The 22,713-nt window shown below is 45.4% G+C and overlaps 1 protein-coding gene and 1 long non-coding RNA gene across 4 annotated transcripts in view; one reads left to right on the forward strand and one right to left on the reverse strand.

Annotated features, from left to right (window-relative positions):
- Positions 1-22,713, reverse strand: part of LOC129385288 (uncharacterized) — a 482,098-nt gene that overhangs the window by 25,410 nt on the left and 433,975 nt on the right. The gene's annotated exons all lie outside the window — the stretch shown is intronic.
- LOC129385286 (uncharacterized) overlaps positions 1-22,713 on the forward strand; it is a 48,418-nt gene that overhangs the window by 12,470 nt on the left and 13,235 nt on the right. For both annotated transcript variants that reach the window (XM_055071820.1, XM_055071821.1), the window contains exons 4-8: positions 1,413-1,475; positions 6,532-6,594; positions 7,651-7,701; positions 14,579-14,662; positions 22,489-22,530. In XM_055071820.1, coding sequence (XP_054927795.1) covers positions 1,413-1,475; positions 6,532-6,594; positions 7,651-7,701; positions 14,579-14,662; positions 22,489-22,530 — 303 coding nt within the window. The remainder of the gene's footprint in view (positions 1-1,412; positions 1,476-6,531; positions 6,595-7,650; positions 7,702-14,578; positions 14,663-22,488; positions 22,531-22,713) is intronic.

The following is a 22,713-nucleotide window of genomic DNA, read 5'->3' on the forward strand; positions in this document are numbered from 1 at the left end:
ACGACACCCTAAAACGTATTTCCAACTTAATAGCAAAACATAAGGTGGTCAGTACAAGGAGTTCTGAAACATGGGAACTACCAAGGCCTAGAACAAATTATACTTATCAAATGCTACGTTTTCGACTACCCTACCATTTGAACAAGGCAAACATAAAGTAATGTTTATTTCTGTGCTGGATAAACACATATCTAGATGCGAATATGTACATAGACGTATGAATGTTCTTTGAACAGGTTCAATTCTTGTATAAACATTTTTTTTTGTATTGTGCGTATCTAATCCTTCTGTATATGTTACTGTATGAAATATTTTTATATATGGTGCCGTAATAGCGATGTACATTGTGCTGCATTTGTTTTATTACCTATTGTGTATGTTGTGATGTATTTCATGACTAGCCGTATCTATGAGAATTACTCATCACGTAAGCTTTACTTTTTTTGTGTTTTTTTGTTATACTTGCTCATAGTTATCATGATTAATGTTTCGCGTTTATTAGTGTAGAAATTCTATTTTTCCATTTAATATTGTATTTAACCGTGCTAATCCTCTGTTGCATTTGTTGCTGCCTGTAAAACGGGGCCATGGACCACGTCAAGCCTTGCTGGCTTTTTGTCCACGGTCCTCAGCATCAGTTGTATGTTGAAATAAACTTGATTTGATTTGATTTGATTTGAAACATTCCGTGATAACCTGGATTCGTTGCATGTTAATTTTGTATAACGATGTTGCACTTGCTATTTTTGTCATGTAATTACTGTTGCCCCCCTTACTCAATGCCCTTCAATGGGCCTGTAAGGTAATGCGAATAAATAAATAAATAAATAAATAAATAAATAAATAAATAAATAAATAAATAAATAAATCCACGTAATGGTTTCAATAGTCGGACGAGCGATGTACTTCACCTGCGCAACCACCACTATCTTTAGTAACGAAGCGCTTCTATAGGACTCACTTTGGTTGACCACTGCCCCTCGAACGACGTAGTCGACCTACATATATTTATACGTGCTATGTCAGGGACAGGAACACATTATCTGACTTAGCGGAGCAAGAGAGAGCGATAGAGAGAGCGACAAATTTGATTTGTCCAGGAAACTAGAAGCCTGTCAGGGCCCAAGATTTCGAGGCGCGTATCCGAGTTGTGCGCAAAAGTAGATGTACCGGAATTTGTTCTCCATGTTTATTGACCCCTAAAAAAGTGCGCTCAAATTTATGCTGCTGGAGTTAACCTTAATTTATTTGTGAAAGAAAAAGAAGAAAGCATGAACTGCCGACATCGACATTGAAGATAGAAGTTTCGGTGAACCCGCCGTGGTGGCTTAGGGGCTATGATGTTGGGCTGCTAAGCACGAGGTCGCGGGGTCGAATCCTCCGGCCGAGTGACACGGGTTATATTCTTCCAGGTAATCGGCGCAAACCCCACACGGCACGCAAACCGCCTCGCTCGAAGAAACCTGGAAAAGTGGGTGAGTACAGCCAAACCAGCTGCTCTCCAATGCAATTTCTTTGTGACAAGAAATGGCTTCCCATTATGATCCGTGCGGCGCACGGACCATAAAAGGAAGTCTGCCTGACTGGGCAAGCAGACCAGCAAAAGAGAGCTCAAAGGTTCCAAGCGAGACCAGTGGTGCACGTCTCAAATTCTTGTCATTCTGGCTGGCTTAGTCTCTTAATTGAATTAATCGTGAATGAAAAACTGGAGAGTTAATCCAATATCTGAAAGAATGCCTAGCCTGGCATAAGAAGCTTCATTTGCTATTATCTTTTTAAACATCCACAAGTCAACGCTTATTATTATTAAAGAAAAAGGACATGCACAGAACTATATATAGCTAGCTTATAAATACAGAAATTGACCTGGAGGGTCAAGTACAAAAGAAGGATACTCGCTTTGACATTCAAATATCGGAAGTGCACTCGCGCTTCCGTGGAAGAGTTTCTTTTTTCTTATGATGGCTTTTCTAAAAAAAGAAGAAACGACACAGGAGCACCATGAAGTTGAAACAAAGTGTGCCTCTCTCCTTATTGGGAAGTGTAGCGGAGGCTGCTCAAACTAACCGGCTTAAGGGAAGACATGGTGAATCCTGATATCTTAGAGACGAGGGCCTGTCTCGGTGCGAAGATGTTTTAAATAGAAATGCCAAGCAATTTCACGAAAATTGTACTGGAAGCGGGCTCTTAGCTTGTAGATCTAGGCGAGCCGATGGATAACATAAACGCGCCAAACATTCTGCGCAAATATGCCAGGCCATCGCGCGGGGATTCGGCTCAACGTGACGCTCCCCTCAGCGGTTCAAGTCGTTGCCAGCGGCGTTTTTAACATACTTGAGGCTCTGTTGCATCGCAATTAACTGTACCCCTTCGCAGTTATTCTCGTCTATAGATATTTCTGGGACGTGTCTTATTCACTAAAAAGCAAACATCTATTCGTAAACAGGCCACTCTATAGCAGAATTGATTGAACCGACATTGACAGAGAATGGTGTCGGTAATTTAGCGGCTGTAGAGAAGGCCGTAGTCGTCTTAGCTAAAACAGCCTGGAAAGTCTACAGCGTGGCATACGTTTTCACCTAAGTCCACGTAATAGTTTCAATAGCCACACGAGCGCTGTACCTCTCGTGAGAAAGCATCCTCTTTAATAATGAAGCGCCTATACGAGCACTTCTTTATCTTAGCTTTATATATATATATATATATATATATATAATATATATATATATATATATATATATATATATATATATATATATATATATATATATATTTAACGTGATGCCTTTTGGCCTTTGTAATGCTCCTGCCACATTTGAGCGCATGATAGACAACGTCCTTCGTGGTCTAAAATGGAAGACATGCCTCTGTTATCTGGACGATATTGTCATCTTTTCGTCTGACTTCAGCCAACATCTTCATCGATTAGACGAAGTTCTCAAGTGCCTTGCGAATGCTGGTCTCCAAATCAATACAAAAAAATGCAAATTTGCAAGCAAAACAATAAAAGTATTGGGTCACGTCGTCTCAAAAGCTGGCATCCAGCCTGACCCCGAAAAGATTAGTGCCGTTCTTCAGTTTCCTCGCCCCCAGCAACAGAAAGATCTACGTAGTTTCCTCGGCTTGGCGTCATATTTTCGTAGATTTATACGCAACTTCGCAGCAATAGCAGCTCCTCTACACAAGCTACTGGTTACCGGTGCCTCTTTCACGTGGACTAGCGACTGCGAGTCGGCTTTTCAAGCTCTTAAGCGGCATCTTACTTCTGGACCAGTGCTTCGCCACTTCGATAATCGTGCCCCCACCATACTCCATACTGACGCAAGCGCACAAGGTATTGGCGCAGTACTTCTGCAACGTAATACAGAATCTAAAGAGCAAGTCATAGCATATGCCAGCCGAACACTTTCTCCAGCTGAGCGGAACTACACCATTACAGAGCAAGAGTGCCTGGCTATCGTTTGGTCGATTCAGAAATTTCGCCCATACCTTTACGGCCGCCACTTCACCATCGTCACCGACCATCATGCTCTGTGTTGGCTGTCATCAATGAAAAACATGTCAGGACGCTTAGGACGCTGGATACTGCGATTGCAGGAATATGACTTCACTATAACATACAAGTCTGGAAAACGCCATCATGATGCAGACGCATTGTCTCGCTGCCCACTCTCACTCTCTCCCGGTAACGCGCCGTCGTCTTCCCAACCACGTCGTTCCGATGCTACGCTTGCCTCCCACCAGCTCTCGATAACGCCCCTGGACCAAGTTACGCTTTCATCACGCTCTGATTTCGTCTCGCTTCAGCGGGCCGACTCCTACTGTCGAGCTCTCATGGATCGCCTTAGTGGGTTCACCGAACCACCCAACAGCCGCTTGCGACGCCAACTTCGACAATTCCGCCTTCAAGGTGGCGTGCTACACCGCTACGTTTACCACCCAACAGGTCACCGGTGGGTCCCAGTTCTACCTCGCTGCCTTCGCTTGCGGGTATTAGAGGCACTTCACGACGATGTATCGGCTGGCCACTTAGGCTTCCACAAGACTTACGACCGCATAAAGACCCGCTGCTTCTGGCCTGGCCTATCCACAACGGTGGCCAAATACATTGCCTCTTGTGCGTCATGTCAGCACCGCAAACGCTCGACATCCCCTCCTGCCGGTTTACTACAACCTCTTCCTTGCCCGGACGCACCTTTTGAATTTGTTGGCATTGATTTATATGGTCCCTTGCCGTTGACACCCTCCGGTCACCGTTGGACTGTCACTTCGGTCGACCATTTAACAAGATATGCCGAGACTGCCCCTCTGCGATCCGGCACCGCTTCTGAGGTCGCCGACTTTTTCGTGCGTGCCATCGTCTTGCGCCACGGGGCTCCTCGCGTTCTTCTCAGTGACCGTGGCAAGGCGTTCATTTCACAAGTTCTCGAGGAAGTTCTTCGAGCCACTAATACCGTCCACAAATCTACTTCTACTTATCATCCGCAAACCAATGGCCTTACTGAGCGCTTCCACCGTACGCTGTCTGACATGATTGCCATGTACATCCGTCCTGACCACACTGACTGGGATAAAATTCTTCCTTTTGTGACATTCGCATATAATACTGCTATTCAACGGACTACCGGCTACAGCCCTTTCTTCCTTGTGTATGGACGATCTCCTTCCACCATATTCGACAGAGAACTATTTTTCGCACCTTCTTCGCCTGACGCGTCGCTTATACTACGTTCTTCCAGAAGATTTTGCTGCCCGAGTTGCACATTGCCGTCAAATCGCCCGGCAAAGCACAGAAGCTACCCAAGCTGAGCGCAAGCGTTACTGCGACAACAAACGCCGTGACCTACGTTTTCACCCAGGAGACCAAGTCCTGCTTTGGACTCCAGTCCGCACCCCAGGCCTCTGTGAGAAGTTCCTTCCACGCTACATTGGTCCATACACCGTTGTGCAGCAAACATCTGCAGTAAACTATCTCGTCCGCCCAGTACACTCCGTCACTGACCGGCGCCGCCGGAATGCCGAAATTGTTCACGTGTCGCGGATGAAGCCCTTCACTCCCCGTTTAGATAATCTCTAATCTGCGGCCAGGCTGGCCGCTTCCATGACGGGGGGAAGTTAGTGTAAGCACTATTAACGTACTTCGTCGTTTTCATTTGTACATAGCCATCATCATCTTCCCTCTTCTTCGACTTCTTCGCGCGTGAGCTGCGGGCGTTGCCTTTTTTGGAATAAACAGCGCTGGACAACTTGATCGGTCTCGGTATTATAATATATATATATATATATATATGCAGCCAACTTACAGACCGCGCTCAAGCGCATGTGTTTAGCTTTCATTGACGGTTTCATTTGATTACATACATACATACATACATACATACATACATACATACATACATACATACATACATACATACATGCATGCATGCATGCACACATGCACACATGCATACATGCATACATACATACATACATACATACATACATACATACATACATACATACATTCATACATACATACATACATACATACATACATACATACCTTTACAACGTGACCGGCTTTCACATTTCTCACACAGGCACATTTTATACTAACTCGCTTAATGCTAACATATAAAACCTTTATTCTGCACTTAGTAGTGAAATAGGATGAAAATCGGTTCGTAGTATGAAACAAGAAAGCAGAGCGGAAGTACAAGAAACTGGCCCCTGACAAACTGACCTGTATCGTCGAGTTCAAAAAGTCCATATTGAATTGGGGATTCGAATGTTTGAATTGCAATCGCGCTTGAATGAAAGAATGACGGTTCATTGTCCTTGCTTGCTCTGCCCAAAAATAAGGCCGGAGTGCAGTGAAGTTGAAATAATGCATTTTATAATGCTCACAGGGAAGGGGGTGAATCGAAGGCTAGTCAACTGAAACTGCTTAAGGGAAGACCTCGTGAAGTATCATATGTTCTAAACGAGGGTAGGGTCTCTTCTGGTGTGTAAGCGTTTGATATCATAAGTGGAAACGATTTCACGCAAATTGAAGAGACAGTGTGTTTTCATCCAGTATAAGTGCAATCGATTGAACAAAACAAATAAAAAGAAAGATGGCCCAGAATGTGGGGAACTACGCGATGCCACCGCACAAAGGTTTGGTGCGATGGTCTGACCGATAACAAGTGATATACTACGTTCTTCCCATTTCTATGATTTTGCGTGGTATCTCTTCTATTGTAGAATGTATAGCGGCAAACTATGTATAGCGGCAACGAGCATTCACGTGAGATACTGAGTACACCTAATACAGCCAAAACAGGCCACACATTTTGAATAGCGCGAGAATGGCCTGAATGTTCTCCGAGCCGATTTAGATTGTTACGAGAACACGCGTAAAGGAGAGCATCTGCTCTTGAGTGCAGTTGTGTACTTCTTTTTGGTAACGAAGGCATTCTAAGAGTGCTTCGGCAAGTGTCGACAATTTTTTTTCAAGCGTACACTTGAAGTGCTGCGTATGGGACCAATGCACTTCTATATTTTCAGAGCACGGGGCCAGGAACAGGAACAAGAAGCCTGCATCGAATACAAGTCCAGCAGAAAAAGCGGGTGAATGCAGTTGTCTGCTTCCTCGCGAAATAAGATCTTGATTGTGATGTATCATATATATAGCACCATGACTTGTCAACCGCCTTTCTGATGTGCGCTTTTGGCTATGGTGGCGTTTATGCTGCCCACATGTTTACGTTTTGATGAACCCATGGGTACGTGCGGCGCTTTCATTCGGGTCTTTGTGCGAAGCCCTTCAGCAATCACAGCTTTTCCAGTAAAGCAATAAATGATACGCACGGTTATTATTAGTATCTAACCGTGATCTTATTACGCTCAAAATTGCCGTAGTCATTACTGTTATCTAATTAAAAACCGAAGCTGAATTGAGAACTATACGTACTAAGTAAATGTTAGGTGCACGATGAACAAGACATTAAAAACATCTGTGTCATTCTATTGCATGACCAGTGCTATTGTGCTGGCAGTTTTCTTTACGCCGGTTAATGTATTATGACGTCACGGGCTACGTTATTGAAGATTTTAAAAAGAACGTTGTTACTTAATCCAGTGTGGATTGGAATAAGAGCCGTCCTGAGCGCAACTCCTTGAATCCTTGCACCCACAAGGAATCTTACCGCACAGTGAAAACACCTTGTGGAGGCCAGTGAGTGCCAGGAGAGCGACTATATTTAAGCTAACAGCAAAAGTTCTACTTTTGCGCTGCTAGTTTAAATATTGTCGGGATTCACAAGTAGCAGGAACTGCAAAAACAGGACCATATTGAAAAACGATTAGGCAGGGACTTCGTCTTCTCTTCTGTAATGCGCGAGATCTTCGTTTTTCTCTACGTGTCGCATATAGAAACAACTTGCCACACTTGCACCTTACTTAACGACACGAAAGCACTTCAGAAAGAAATACGTTCGCTTGCTAACGCGTCTAAGTAAAATAAGGGTGGTGGTGCCGCGTAATATGCGTGACGGCTTTGTTCAACATTGATAGGCTGCTGTGGCGAGCTTTACCTCTTCCAGTAATGAGTTTGAGGCCTATTTTAATCTAAGAAGCTTGTAAAGTCCAGCAATTAAAGCACATGTCCTCAATATATGTGTGCAGAGGCTCCAAGCGGAAACACATCGCCAGCAGCCGGAACTCCGAATGGAATGGGTAAGTGCGGTTGCTGCGTCATCACGAATGCAAATCCTGCAGGAAATCCTTCCATCAGAGTACGTCTAACTAAATGCTTCTGCCATACAGGTTAATGCGCAGGTCGTAATGCCATGCACCTGCGCTTTTCTTACAGGACATGCATGCTTCTCCAAGCGCTGCTTTAGCTGGCGGAGGTAGCCTTCCATAATTTTGTTAATAATTATTTCATATGGCCTGTAAGAAAAACCAAGGAGCTCTATTTGTGAAACCATTTGCGATACTGCCAGCCTCTGTGAGACCAAAGCAGGTGGGCTTTGTATTAGACAGTTTTGCCAAAGGAAAAAAAAAATACAGGTAATGCTACATGGTACAGTAAAACAAAAAAAAAGAAAAGCGAAAACAGAAAAAGATTCCTTAACTGCTGCAGAAATCACCAATCACGATGTGAAATACAATACTTTTGGTTGGTATAACAATATTGATCAGCAACAAATATAGTATTACTAGAATTCATATAAATATATCCAATAAATGACCCATGTGAGATTAGAGAAGTTATATAGCTAACAGATAACAGCGCAGAAGTGACCAGTTTGGGGCTTGAAATGCAGAAATTCCCCGCCCAGAAATAGGTATTACAGTTAAGATATGTGGGTGTGTTAAGTGGCGTCTTCTGTGTTTGATGTCTCTACTAGGTTGAAGAACGATGAAAGTGACGGAATGGAAACTATGTCGTAGTGGAGGAGATACCATTCTTTGATCGCACTTGGGAAAAGTGAAAACTTGAACGTGTCATTGCGAACGCTGTATTAGTTTCGTGTAAAGGGGTGCTTTTTTTTTCGCTGTAGACGTGATGTAGACAAAGTAACGTACTTGGCTCGGTCTATCTTATAACTGCCGTGCGTTAGTTGGTAGATGAACTTTAAGCGGGTTTGTCTTGCCCTAACAGATAGTGTTTTAAGACCTGCATCAGCTAAGAGGTTTGTAGGGGAGTCAGAGGGCCTGTATTTGTTAAAAATGAACCTCACAGCTTTTCTTTGCACGTTTTCTAGTTTTAATGTTAGTTGACGTGTGCGGAAACCAGATGATGTTAGGCGTATTCTAAGCCGGAGCGAACGAAAGTTATATAGGCTAGTAGTCCGGCAGGGTGACTTATAACTTCTGCAGGAAACTGCGGTACACTTTCGAGTACATCGAACATTCCAGTATGACGACGCTGTGACGACAACGAAATGACAGCGTGACGACGACGGCGGCGCGATGGCAATGGAACAACAACCGTGCGATGGCGACCAGCACCGCGCGATGGTCACGTGACTACGACGGTGTGATAACGTCATCACGGCAGCGGTACGCTTGCGTGGGACGCGTGTCGACGGGCGCCTTCCGTGGAGTTCACATACTCCATCTGCTAAATCAGGGGAAGCAGCCAAAGGAAGGTATTGATCCAAGAAGTATTATGGAGATACACTTGAAATGAAACTTGTATTGAGTAGCATATACTGCCATCAGGTGGCTGCTACTGCGACCACTCAGGTTTGCAACATTATCGTTCCACGTGGATGTTTACACACGTGAGAACATACAGTGCGCTTGCTCTTTCGCGCAAGGTGCTGTGTCGTATAAAAACCCGGCCGCTCCACAGCAACAACTCGATGACCTGCGCCAGAAGTACCACCTCAAGCCAAAGCTTAACTTGCGCTCGAAAAGGTTGGCTGACCTTGCAAAGCTACGTAATTGAACTTTTAAAACCGGGGATACGTTTTGCCAAATAACGCGCAAATTGCCGGCGGTTTATACCCCATAACTTTTAATACTGCCTCGTATTGAGCACTTGATACATTAACGCTACTAAGATTTGCAAGGATTGTGCGCCTGATTCCTCGGCAGCGGAATGACGGAACATACGGGCATGGGACTGCGGGCTATACTAAGCGAAATTATTCCCTTCGCCAGTGATGTGAATGCTCTTGTATTTTCTGACGGGTCAAGTTCTTCATAATAGCTGACTTTTATTTCCATAGTGCTATATTGCGGCGCTTTTATCGTTCAGTGAATATGCGTGTGCAGCAATTGCTTTTAGCTAGAATAATTCTACTTGCTTTTCCATTATAGTTTCCATTGCGTTTTCCCAATAAAGGCTGAAATTGTCTTTGCGTGAAGATGAACATTTCTTAAGAAAATGTAGACCGACAACTGATAGCGAGCCTGTAACTCTGGCCACGTGCAAGTAGAAAGAGTAGCAACGCCTTAACATTACACGTGGAACCACAGTAGCCAAACGGCATCAAATATTGCAGAAATCATTTGTCTAAAATTTCTCTCAATCAGATAAGTTCCGAATTAACATCTTAAACCACAGAAAGGTAAAACGAACCAAAGTGCTCCCTGCACCTTATATATGGTTCAAAATCAGGTAAGAGAGTAGGTGGAGCTAGGAACTTCTCAATTCTAGCACAATGAGTAATTTGTTCTTGGGACATACTTAGCACAGCGATATATATATATATATATATATATATATATATATATATATATATATATATATATATATATATATATATATATATAGATATATATATATATATATGCACATTCCTGAACATTACATATGTACACATCATTTGAACTACTTATTATATGCGAATGTAAGTACGTTTTATAACGGTCCGCGAGCTCCATAATGTGAACGCTAGTCTCACAAAATAGAAACTGCACATACGTGAATACTCATACGAACTTGCAACGACTTTATTTTCAAGTGATTGCAAGAGGCGAACACATAACGCGAGACACCCAGCATGCGATATTAGGAAATTGTCCTTACGCGGAATTCTTATATGGAGTTTTATACAAATGAAGCAAAATCACGTGCGAAGGCAATAGAACACAAACGAATCCCATCGTTTTACTATGGAAGGCCATTATATAAGTAGTTACGTACTGATGGCAGTTGTGTTCCTTACTAATAATTTGGGCATACTTTTCATAACTTAAATGTATATAATAAACAAAACGAATGCTGAAACGGCGGCTACTGGGTAGGTCTTTGCAATTATTGGATGGAAAGATTCATTCATCGTTGTCAAAGCAATCTTATGCTGTAAGGCTCTGACAGTTATTTAGGATGCCAAATAAATTGTATTAATTCCCACCTTTTCTTATTTTTTCACTTCAGTATCTCAGGACTGACTGTAAACGCTGTAATGCTGGGTTTAAGCCACAAATATGGCCCACTGCTTCAGATTTTCGCTCTATAAGCGGACCAACGTCAGTGAAGGCGGTGCGTTCTGCACTAGTCGACGTCGTAACACGCAGTCTTCTCTATAGGATAGTCATTTATGATAAAAGGATGACCATAGAGTTGGCTCAGCTGATGGTAGTAACGTAACCGTCGGTATACATTAGGGGGACGCTCGGCTCTCGCGTCTCCTGATGACTTCCCCTTATGGCTCGCGTGTCCTTCCCCGTATAAAACACACTCACACACACCTGGTACATTATAGTAGTTGCGCAGTAGTACGAGAAATAGCACGAGTATTCCGATGCGCGCGGGCGTGGATACTCGGGCGCAAGAGGAACACTTTGGCTGCTGTGCAGCGTCGCATGCACGTGGACTGGCTGCGCGCTCGTCGGTTCTGTTAGGCTTAGGGAGGCGCAGAGGCTATTGTTTGACTCCGCGGAACCCACCCGTAGATGCCTCCCCGATCGCCCAAGTGCGTCTCGGTTTGCGCAACTGCATCCGCGAACAGCTTAGATGTCGCTGTTCGGCATGGGGCAAACGTATTCACTCGGCTTCCTTGCATGGGGAGTCGAATCCCTAGATTGCTAGCGTGTTCCATATCTTTTGTGTGGCTCGGCTACGTGTGATCCTTGTCTACGAAGGTGCAGTGCATGCCTTTTGGTTGTCTGCACTACCGTGTGCTGTCGTCGCTTTGCTGCCAAAATCACTTTAGACCCCCTAAATGCCTGCGTAACGTGGTGCTTTCCGAACATCGGACGTCAGGTTCGTTTGATAGATCCTTTGTTGGAACCAAAACATAGTAAGTCTAGCCCACATTTTCATCGATATTGTAAGCGGCGTGTCTTCTGGAGACTGAGGCAACGATTTTGTGGGACATATGAACTTGTCGACAAGCTACATTTTAGCAAGCGCTTTTAGAAGAATACTGTTGACTGCACGAGAACCACGTGGTGTGCATCCAAGTAGGGCGAGGCCCAGCGCCAGCAGAGCGTCGGCAAGCCTGGCCAGATTAAGGAAGCCTCGTGAGTAGTCAGAGTTCTTCTGTACTTAGCTCTTTCTCTCTTCGCTTCATTCTATTGGAGTCGCAGGTTTGGCGGCAAAATTACCGTGCCCCATGGGTGCCTTATGGGCCGTCTGGTAAGGCAGCACGGCACCGGATGCTCCGACACCGTCCGGGGAGGTGGGTGCCATTTGCTCGGTTGCTCCACGCGGCGAACGGTGTTGGACCACCTCCCACAGCAGATGTCTACTCACGACCGCCTGTTTTGTACCCATTTCTGCTTTTCTGTTTCGATGCCAGTTGCTTTCAGAGTAGCGACTCACTTGGCCTAAGGCATTTGGAGCTGCCTTTCATACGTGAAAGCACACAAATGTTAGACCGTGGCTCTGGGGTTTCGCATTTTTATTCCCCCATTCTTGCTAGCCTTGGTCGAACTGAAATTGCTCGTTCAACACAAGAAAGCGACACTTGTTCTTGAGAACCTAGCATCTGAGTAGCCCCTCGATATGCTTGATAGCCAAATTGAGCATCACAAAACGTGGACGATGCACCTGCAAAGTGTCTCTTCCTTGTACTACTTCAGTTTCGTGTGGAAAACGTTGTTCTTTAAATTATGGGGTTCTACGTGCCAAAACCACGATCTTATTATGAGGCACGCCGTAGTGGGGCACTCCAGAAGAATTAGGACTACCTGGAGTTCTTTAACCTGCACCTAAATCTAAGTACACGAGTGTTTTCGCATTTCGCCTCCATCGAAATGCGGCCGCCGTGGCCGGGATTCGATCCCGCGACGTCGTGCTTAACAACCCAACACCATGCCACTAAGCAATCACGGCGTGCTGTCGAGAGCGTTTGAGTGTATGCAACGGGAGTGAGAACCAAGAGCCCTTTATACCCCATGGACATGTGCGTGGTTGCATTACTGCCGATCAATATAGAAGGAACTGAGCTGTCCAAGCGCAGCAGTGGATAGACCAGACTTCTGTTTCTCCTGAATCAGAAGGCGTAGGAGTAACGTCGGTTAGGTGCTACAAGGGAAGAGATAGTGTTTCTCGTCGTTTCCAAGTTTCGCGGAGTTTGCCGTATCGTCATCGTCGTAGGCTGTCTGGCCGAGTAAACAGGTCTGCCACCAGAGATGATCTAATCGAAACTGTGCCGATTCCGGTTGCCTCTCAATTTAATGCCTTGACTCGGGGTGCGGTCCTGGCAGTAAAGTGCCTTGTTAGGACTGGCATTCCAAATGGGTGCGCTTCTGATGGACCCCGCTCCAGTTCAGGCTGGCTTCTCGAACTTTGCACCTTGCTTCGAGAGACAACAAGCGTATCGGTGTCGTCTTCGCTGGCGCTTCTCGCCACGGATCCCGGATGCAGCGTACGCGTCTCCGTGCAAGTGGCTCATGTCCACCGTATACACCTGGCTACTGGTCGGTGGTGATGGAACTTCGGCACGTGGGTGGATCCTCTTGGGTGACTCCAGCCAACTACCCCTTCGCAGCTTAGGGATCTCGGGACTTCTCTAGACTCCACGCAAAGGCTAAATAATCGAGTGCGTCTTGTGACTCGTGGCTAGTTTTGTCCTACTTTCATCATGCAATAAAGTGCTTTGTGTGCACTCCTCGTCTCAGCCCTGCTCGGGTCGCCACCACCACATGTTCGGCACACCACAGAACGTTAGTTCGTAGGCTTCGCTATGGAGTGACTTAAGAAGGCTCTCAACAGCGCTTAACAAAGCGATATGTGCCCTCGCAAGGGTTTAAAATTATCTGTAACAATGAACCGCTATGGGCGCGTGCAAATAAAGGCATGGGCGAGCTGATGCTAATATCGCTATTATCGGATTATTGCCGCTCAGCTATGGGATGTGGATCTAGCTGCTTTACTTCTTTCTCCACGTTTGGCGTCAGTGTTTCGCCAAGTAGGTGCAGCACGGAGTCTCTGACACAGCTTAAATGTGTAGAGAGATAGCAGGAACGAGATCTAGGATGTTATGGTGGGGGCGCTTGGAGAGGAAGCACTTGTGCTACAGTGGCCACTGGTTACAACTTCCCTACTCGACAGGTAGAGCTCTCCGCAGCTTTTTTTTCTTTTTTTGTTCCCCAAGTGCAAACTGGTGCTCCGGAGGCGGAATTTCGAGAGTGTGACGACAATTCAAAAGGAAACAACATCGCTGCCGTAGTTCTTAACAGAAAACCTTCAAGAATGTTTTCAGTAGCGGAAGAAGAGGTGGAGCCAGTGTTTTGTGTCCAATGGGAAGTATTTTGAAGGTGTTCACATTGAGGTACGCATGGTAATGTCTGGGACATTAATTTTCTTCAGAAGTGTTGCACACGAGCTTTTCGGACGGGCCTTCTATACTGCATTTGTTGTTTCCTATATAGTATACTTCGTAGGAACCCCGTTACTATGCGGTATCACTTTGACAACTGATGCCAAAATACAGGTTCAAAGCACAGGCTAGTCCACCTGATAGAAACGAGCAGCGACATTAAAGCTTTAGAAACGTGGATATGTTCTCACGAAATAATAAATAAATACTGGCTGCTATACAGCGCATAACCTTTAATGTTACATACCACTGAGTACGCGACACAGTGTCGCGAAGAACCTTTGTATGAATTGCGCGATGTACACATTAATTTTTTTTCTTTCTAGATGGTGGAATGATGGACCATACGGGAATGGGCATGGGAGGTATGGGAGGAATGGGAATGGGAATGGGAATGGGAGGCATGGGAGGTAAGTGAAACTCTTGTTCATTAGGGTAGAATTTTGGGCTGGTTGGTGGAAACATAGCTCAAGTTCTCTAAGATCATGGTTCAGACGAAGTAGACACAAAAAAGAAGCGCGCACATTGCGCGGCGATACACACATTGACTCGCATGAGCGGTGGTCTTCAAGAATTTGAACTAAGGGATTGTTTATTCTTTACTAGTGGAATTACTCTTGTAGTATTCCATAATCAGAAGGATGTCTAGTAGCTTACTTTTTAGCTTATAGCGGCACATGGTGACGCTTTTTAGTTTATAAACCAAAGTGTCCAATGATTATTCGAGATAAAATATTTGTTTGTCATTCGATTGTAGGGTATATTGCGCTTCCGTAATAATGACAATTGCTCTCACAGGCAGATAAATGCTTGAGAGAAACTTAGGTTGGAAAAGTGGTAAGGAAGGAAAGAAGGAAGGAAAAAGTGGGGAAGGAAAGGCAGGGAGGTTAACCAGTTTAGCTTAACCGGTTTGCTACCCTACACATGGGAGTGGGATGGGGGGATGAAAGATGGGGAAGGAAGAGAGAGAGAGAGAACACATAGCAAAGCACACACATCGTCCGTTAGAGGAAAAGTGGTAACATGCCTTAGTAGGACAGTACCCTGCAGTCACTTCTAAGGAGAAAAAAACAAAGAACGGCACACTATTGCCCACGAAAGTGGTGGAGGCATCGGACATCAGAAGTGCAAAAGCGTTTGTGTGTCTCATTTATATATACATACCATATGTTCATACGGAGAAGCATAAAACGAACGAAGCGCTTTCAGCACCACTTGCGCTCAGAAGCCGCTCAGAAAAGGCACTATATGGTGAAATATCACGTAAAGTACCATGTGCAGCGTAGAACATCGAAACATTTGCCCAGATATTTATTGTCCCTAGGTGATAATTCACACAGCAATTTATGTACGCACGTACATGTTTATTATCGCGATTGCTGGTTCGACTGATTCTAATCTTGTATGAATGCATTGTGGTATTACTTCAACTGTTGAATGCGTTGTTTTCGTGCCATGTATTTATACCTTGTCCCTTAGGCGCATTCAAGTTGCAGGTTTGTAGCTTTTAGTTTCACCCACCCAGACTATGTCACGGGACCGCCGAAAATGACAATGGCTACCGCAACGACGAAGAATAAATACAGAACCTTATGCCAGCTGCAACTTGTGTTCAGTGGCTTAAAAAGTATCAACCGGCTCATTCGATATGACTTCAGTATGACTGCTCATAGGATGCGCACCACGCTATTACCAATATTACCTTAATTTTTGCAGTAGTTGTCGTGTAGCGATTCACTTATTACTTGTGCTTTCTCGCTGGGCACTTCATGGGACGTTGATACATGGTTATTTTTAGGTTATTTTTTATCTGTACCTAGCTTCATTCTCTGTGTGTTTGGGGCTTTATAGTATTTCCTAGGAACTTGCTGATGCTTCAGCAGAAGCAAAGTCTGGGCCCACAAGGATGGAGATAGCAACATCAAAGACATTCGGTTGTTCATCTTGAAAACGGAGCAACAGCGTAAAAGCACTTGGAGAAGTGATACATAATAGAAATGAATGCAGCAGATGCCAATATTAGATATTTCAAATATGAATCGAACAACTTTCGTTATTCAGTTCTTTTTCAATTTGAGGATTCGCCTTCAGAAAATATTAATGAATTTCTTTATGGCAGAATGCATGTGGTAGAAATGGCTAAGCCAGCGTACGTTGATGAGAACTCCGAAATGCTGCCGGAGATGTCCATTGTAAGTGCACCTGAATTGCAAAAACAGCCTTCCTGGAGCTCACCGCTCCAGGCAACTGTGCTGCGGGAAGTAGCGTGTTCCCAGAGGCCCCAGTTTACGATATAAAGCATTGATTGGTAAATCGTTGCACGATAGCATGCGATAACTTTATTAACAATACTTTCGCGTTACCCTGCCTGGCACATGTATTGCATCGGTTAAGTTGAGATGACGACGAAGTGATTCTTGTAGAGACCACTATTCTTTCGCGCTGCAGTATTTTCGTTTTTTTCCCGTGTTGTACGGGAAGACGCCGCTCCCATTGCCACGGAAATAGAAGTGGAGGAAGAAGGATGCCGACGTGACGTGACTACTTCGCCAAAAACCGGCCCTAGGAAGAGAAACTGTCGCCTAAGTCCAGCTGACAACTCCTGCTCAAGCGACGATGCCTCAGATGAAGAAGGCTTCGAAAGAGCGGTACACCGGAAGGCCAAGAGAAGAAACAGCAGTTGACGGTCTTCGTCAAGTAAGTCAACCGTCATGCCACAGCGAAGGCCATCGGCTCACACCACACAATTCCTTTTGTGCCAGGCAAACCTGCCGACAATCTCAACCGCCTTAATCGACGAGCGATTTTCGTTTCCCTGGAGGATCTTGTCCCAGGAGAAATCAAGCATATCAGAATTAATAATCGAAAGAACGTCCTGGCTATTGATGTCCGCAACCAAAGCTCCTGGGCATCATGAATGCCCACTACCTCATTCCGCTGTACAATGAAATCACGGCTGGTGTTGTTTATAATATTGACGCATCGATTAGCGACAGTGACCTGCCAATTTTAATCAAACCTGTGACAGATGGTGTTACCTTACTGCTAGCTCAGCGCCTTGGCAATTCGACCTGTGTAAGGCTCGTCTTTAAACGTGATGGCCTACCCCCACATGCAAAGCAAAGGTCGGCCACTTTCGGCACGTGGTACAGCCTTTCGTACCGAAACCACTTCAGTGCAGAAGGTGTTAAAAAATTGGACACGTTAGTGCTACCAGCCGAAATTCAACGATACGCCGACGATGCTCCGAACAACACGACACTGACACTTGCCGTATAACGGAGCTCAAGTACCAAAATTTTCGAGGCTCGCACGCTACATCCTCAAAAGGCTGCCCACGCCTAAAGAAAGAGCAGAAAATCTTGAGGTAAATGGCCATAGACGGATCATCCCACAGAGATGCTTCTGCTGTCATAGAGCGACATTGCTTCCGGAAAGTAGTCTACGAAATGCTCTTCCGGTTCAAGGGAGATGCCTCGTCCAGTAACGCCACCTCCTGTTCCATCTGTCTCCAATAAGAGCACGAATGTCAGCGAAAAAACCATGCTATTCATGCTTCATCAACTGCGGTGTGGTCAGCACTGCCGAAGACATGCCACGCACCAGAGCCACAGCACAGGACTCGCCACTTAAAGTCCAATGTCGCTGGAGTTGACCACATGCGCGATAAGGATTCACAAGTGAATGCTATGCTAAAGTCACTCACCAATGTCATGAGTCTTCTATTGACAAAAATGGGCACTCCGGCTGCTCGTCGCGCACTGCAAGTACCGGCACGCCGACTTCAGTGTTTGAAAACATCGCATAGCGCCATGGCCTGCCCCTCGTTGCCCTTCCACAAGGAAGTCAAGAAAGCATCTCTGCTGCAGCGAAATTCCCGCGGCCTCAAATCAAGAATTTCAGATTTTAGACACTTTCCCTGCGAAAACCGGTTTCCCACTCTCGTAATTTGCGAACCGAACGCGCAGAATGTCATACGCATTTCTGGCTATGAGGCATTCATGTCCTCTACCTGTGTTGAGGTGAGAAAGGTCATTGTATAAATTAGATGTAATCTGACGTACGTGTAGCACACAGTCCGGCCTCACGACAAGCAGTACGTTTGTTTAATTGTGAAAAAGAAGAAGCTTACGTTCACTCTCGTCGCTAGATACATTGCTCCTTCAAATTGGTTCGACTCTAAATGACTGCATGACACGCTATCAGCGACACCCGGCCCTACGATTCTCACCGGAGATTTTGATGCTCGCCATCCGCTTTGGGGGAGTTTGAAGGTGGACTCCAGGAGAAGCAGACTAGCATCCTTTGCCACACAGCACGACCTTTACTGCCTCAACGATGGTAGTCCGACATATTTACAAGGGCTTACATACAGCAGCTGCCTAGACTTGACCTTGGTTTCTCGGCGCCTCGAAAAAAACGTGCCGTGGTTCTCAGATATCGAATAATATGGAAGTGACGATATTCTCACATACCTGAAGATCAAGGGACTATTCAGATACTCCTCCACGACTCTCCGACAACTAGACTGGTCGGCGTTTTGGACACACATGGATAAAGTATGTCAGGAAAGGAACCATTCTAGTCTGGAACACGAAATTCAAAATGCCCTGCGAGGGGCTACGCTCGGTGTCCATCCTTTCCCGAAATATGAAGAATTTCAAGCCGAACTGCAGCGACTACGAGCGATTCTCCGGCGTGCTGAATTAAAATACTGGAGAACTAAATCCATCCACGATATGAGAGAGGAAAGGCAGATGCAAAAGAAGATTCAACGACGCATGATGCACTGCAATTTCAAAGATGGAAACGTTTCTGTGAGTCGCTGGACCTTCGTGAACGCTTATCTCAGATGTGGAGAACCGTGCGTGGACTTCGCGTATCACCGCAATAGCATGTTCCTTTCAAAACTCTCGCTTTGCATGAATGTCGCAGAGAAATTGACATTGCTGAATAATTTTCTCAGGACTTGCCAGCTTGCAGCCCCAAACGCACTTACACCACGTGCCACTCCTGTGCCTCGGAATTCCCGCATGTATGCAATGCTTTCGGTGGAGGAGCTTGAAGCGGCACTGGCGACCTGCAGGAGCTCTTCGTCACCTGGGCCGGACGGCGTTACCTATGCGGCGCTCGGAAATATTGGGCAGAAAGCACGACTCATGCTGTTAAACCTTTACAATGAGTCTTGGCGCAACGGTTTGGTTCCACGTGACTCGAAATGCACCCGCTTGGTTCCACTTCTCAAAACTGGTAAATCACCTTTAGATTTGTCATCGTACCGCCTCATCGCTTTCGCCAGTCGCATCGGGAATATAATGGAAACAATGATTTTAAAGCGCCTGGAATGGTACCTGGAAATTTACGTGCACCCAAATGCTATGGCTGGCTTTGGCGTGGGCGCTCATCCATAGATAACGTCATTAATTTGGTCACGTTTGTTCAACATGAAAAACATCTGAAACGACTCACTGCGGCATTATTCCTTGACATAAAAGCGGCTATGATAATGTAGCACATTATGCAATTATAGAGGCTCTGATTAAAGCAAGAATCAATGGCCGCACTTTTTAGTGGCTGTGCAGTTATTTGACCGACACGCATTTCTTCGTGATGGCCGAGGATGGCGCCACGATAACACCAAACCTTCCGTGGAGTGCCGCAATGTGGAGTGTTGATCCCGACGCTATTCAACCTAGTGCTCGTTGGCCTAGTCAGATGCTGGCCCAACACAGTTCAAGTATCAATCTATGCCGACGACATCTGCATTTGGGCGTCTGCTGTAACATGACTGCAGGTACGAGCACCGCTACAAAAAGCAGCTACGTTGACATCATTGTACTTGAGCAAATAAAACTTAGAGCTGTCTTCAGAGAAATGCTGCCTTGTTACAGTCACTCGGAAGGCAACGAAGCCTGACTCGGTAAGTGTCAACGGGCAAGCAGTTGCAAACGCATGGAAACCCGCTTTTTAGGTGTAATTATCGAACGCGACCTATCGTGGAGCCCGCACGTTTCATACCTAAAAAGGAAGTTAGTGACACTAATACATCTCAAATTTCTCCGCGGAAAGTCTTGGGGAACATCGGTGCGGTCAATGCTGCAGCTTTATAACGCCTTGTTCCCCGGTTTCGCAAGTTGCAGCCTCCCTGTGCTTGGTATCACCTGCGAAAGAAACCTGCCTGTACTCCAGGGATTACAAGCTCAGGCCCGAAGGACGTGTCTCGGTATTCCGAAGTGTGCGTATACAGAGGAAACAATTGCCATAGCTCGAGATCACCCAATATGAACGTAATTAGCCGGCAACGCTCTCAGGGCGCATATTCGGCACACTGCCCGACTACCTTCTCACCTCTTTGCTGCTTTACCTGCAGATAGGCGACGCACAACTTTCAGTCGTATAGCTGATGCCAATCGTATCTCGTTTCCATCGAACTACATGCCTGCAACAAGATCATCCTCACCTTTATAGTGCCTGCACAAGCCTGAAATACGCCTTACAATCCTGGAATCATGTATAAAGCTAACATGCCGTCGTTTGCCGTGAAACAGGCCGAATTAGGACAGTGGCCGCGCACATGTTTAAACTGATGGCTCAGTCACACCTATAAGTTCAGCTGCCGCTGTGGTGATACCACCAAGATTCGTCAAAATACAGCTAAAAACATGACATGTACCATCAACGACAGCTGCTGAACTGCTAGCCCTGCGTGCGGCTCTTTCTTAGTTTCATTCAGGAGGAACCACCCCATATCATGGTCAATATTCTGTCATTCCAAGGCAGCCCTACGGAATGTACTCTCAGCACTGCGCCATCGATCACATGAGCAGCTCGTCGCAGGGATCAGAGAAGTCCACCATCACATAGTTGACGAAGGACACGATATAATGTATCAGTGGCTGCCTAGTCACTGTGGCATACATGCTAATGATCGAGCGGACGCAGCTGCCGGATGTGCCCATTACGACGTCAACTGAGTTGCCATTCCTCTTTCTAGAGCCGACGCACCGAAAAAATTTTCCGCACTTGCGCATGACCTAAAATTAGCCCAAGTGAATTCATCTGAATTCACAAGTGCACGCTTTCATACCCTGGACCCTAATCTACAGACCCGTATTCCGCTCCCGACCTTCCACGTGACGTATCTGCACCCTTCTACACCGTCTATGGCTTGGAGTAGCATGTTCAAATTCGTACTCCTTTCTTATCGGAATGACCAACAGCACACTTTGTTAGTTCTGCGGGTGCAACAAAATAATCGCGCACCTTCTTTGTGAGTGCCCTTGGTTCAAACTGAAAAGAGCAGCCCTCTCAGCCACCCTAGACCAACTGGGCAAGTGCCCAATAACGAAAAACAATATCCTTGGCAACTGGCATACGCAAACATCAGCGCGATCTGCTATGAAGGCGCTGCTGCGTTACTTAAAAGACACGGGACTTTGTGAGAAATTGTGACAGTACACTGTGTGACGTAGCATTGTACGGTGAGACTGCGCAACACTAGGAACGCTTTCGCAGACTGCGTGACAGTGCCCACAGAAACAATTCTGTATCGTGTGTGTGTGTCTTTTTAATTCTTTTTCTCTCTCTCACCTATCGCATCTCTTTGCCTCTCCTCCGGTACAGGATAGCAAACCGGAGATATTCTCTGGTTAACCTCCCTGTCTTTCCCTTGCCTTTTCTCTCCCTCTCTCTCCCTCTCTCTCTCTCTCTCGGTTTCATTTTTTAATTCCTTATTAAGTTTCCCTTTCCTTCCTTTCATAAAGCGATACATTCTTGTTCTTTCTTTATATGTGCAAAAATATTTGGTAGTCTATCTGATATCAAAGGTCAGCTTCTTTATAGGAATCCTAATGTCGTCACCTGCGGAGAACTCGAAGGGAGGATATGTATTATAAAAACGGGCTGTTTTAATTGATGAAGCAGTGAGGCTCTACTGTCGCCTTAAGGCGCCTAAAACATGTGGGCATCCGTCAAAACCTTTATTTTCGTCGTATCCGAATACACGGTTCGATATTCAATTACCTTTGAAAATTACAGCATTCGAGACCTCCGTATAAGCGCTAGGTCGGTTTTAGTGGCTCATAGGAGTACGCCTGATGAAATATAATTCAGCGTAGAAGTGAAGAGTTTCAGCAAGAATTTTAATGATTGTTTTTCACGAGTGCCATTTTGCTGTTACTTCGGTAGGCTTGAATGCCCACTTTGTTCTAGCGATGTGTTTTGCACGTACTTTCAGGTATGATGGCTACAATGATGATAGGCCAGTTGGGAAATACCGGTGAGTGAAACTCTCGCGAAACCAAATCCTTGTGGAATGCCTAACAGCTCTGACCAAGACTTAACAGTGAAGCGCTTTTATCGGTAGAGTGCCTCTGCTATATCTGCTTTTTATTTTCAGCCATATTTGATACTTTTATGTTTTGCAAGCTGTCGCGCCTTATTCAGCTAAGTGTGTTCCCGC

The sequence above is a fragment of the Dermacentor andersoni genome, chromosome 7 (genome assembly GCF_023375885.2).
Source record: "Dermacentor andersoni chromosome 7, qqDerAnde1_hic_scaffold, whole genome shotgun sequence".
NCBI lineage: Eukaryota > Metazoa > Arthropoda > Arachnida > Ixodida > Ixodidae > Dermacentor > Dermacentor andersoni.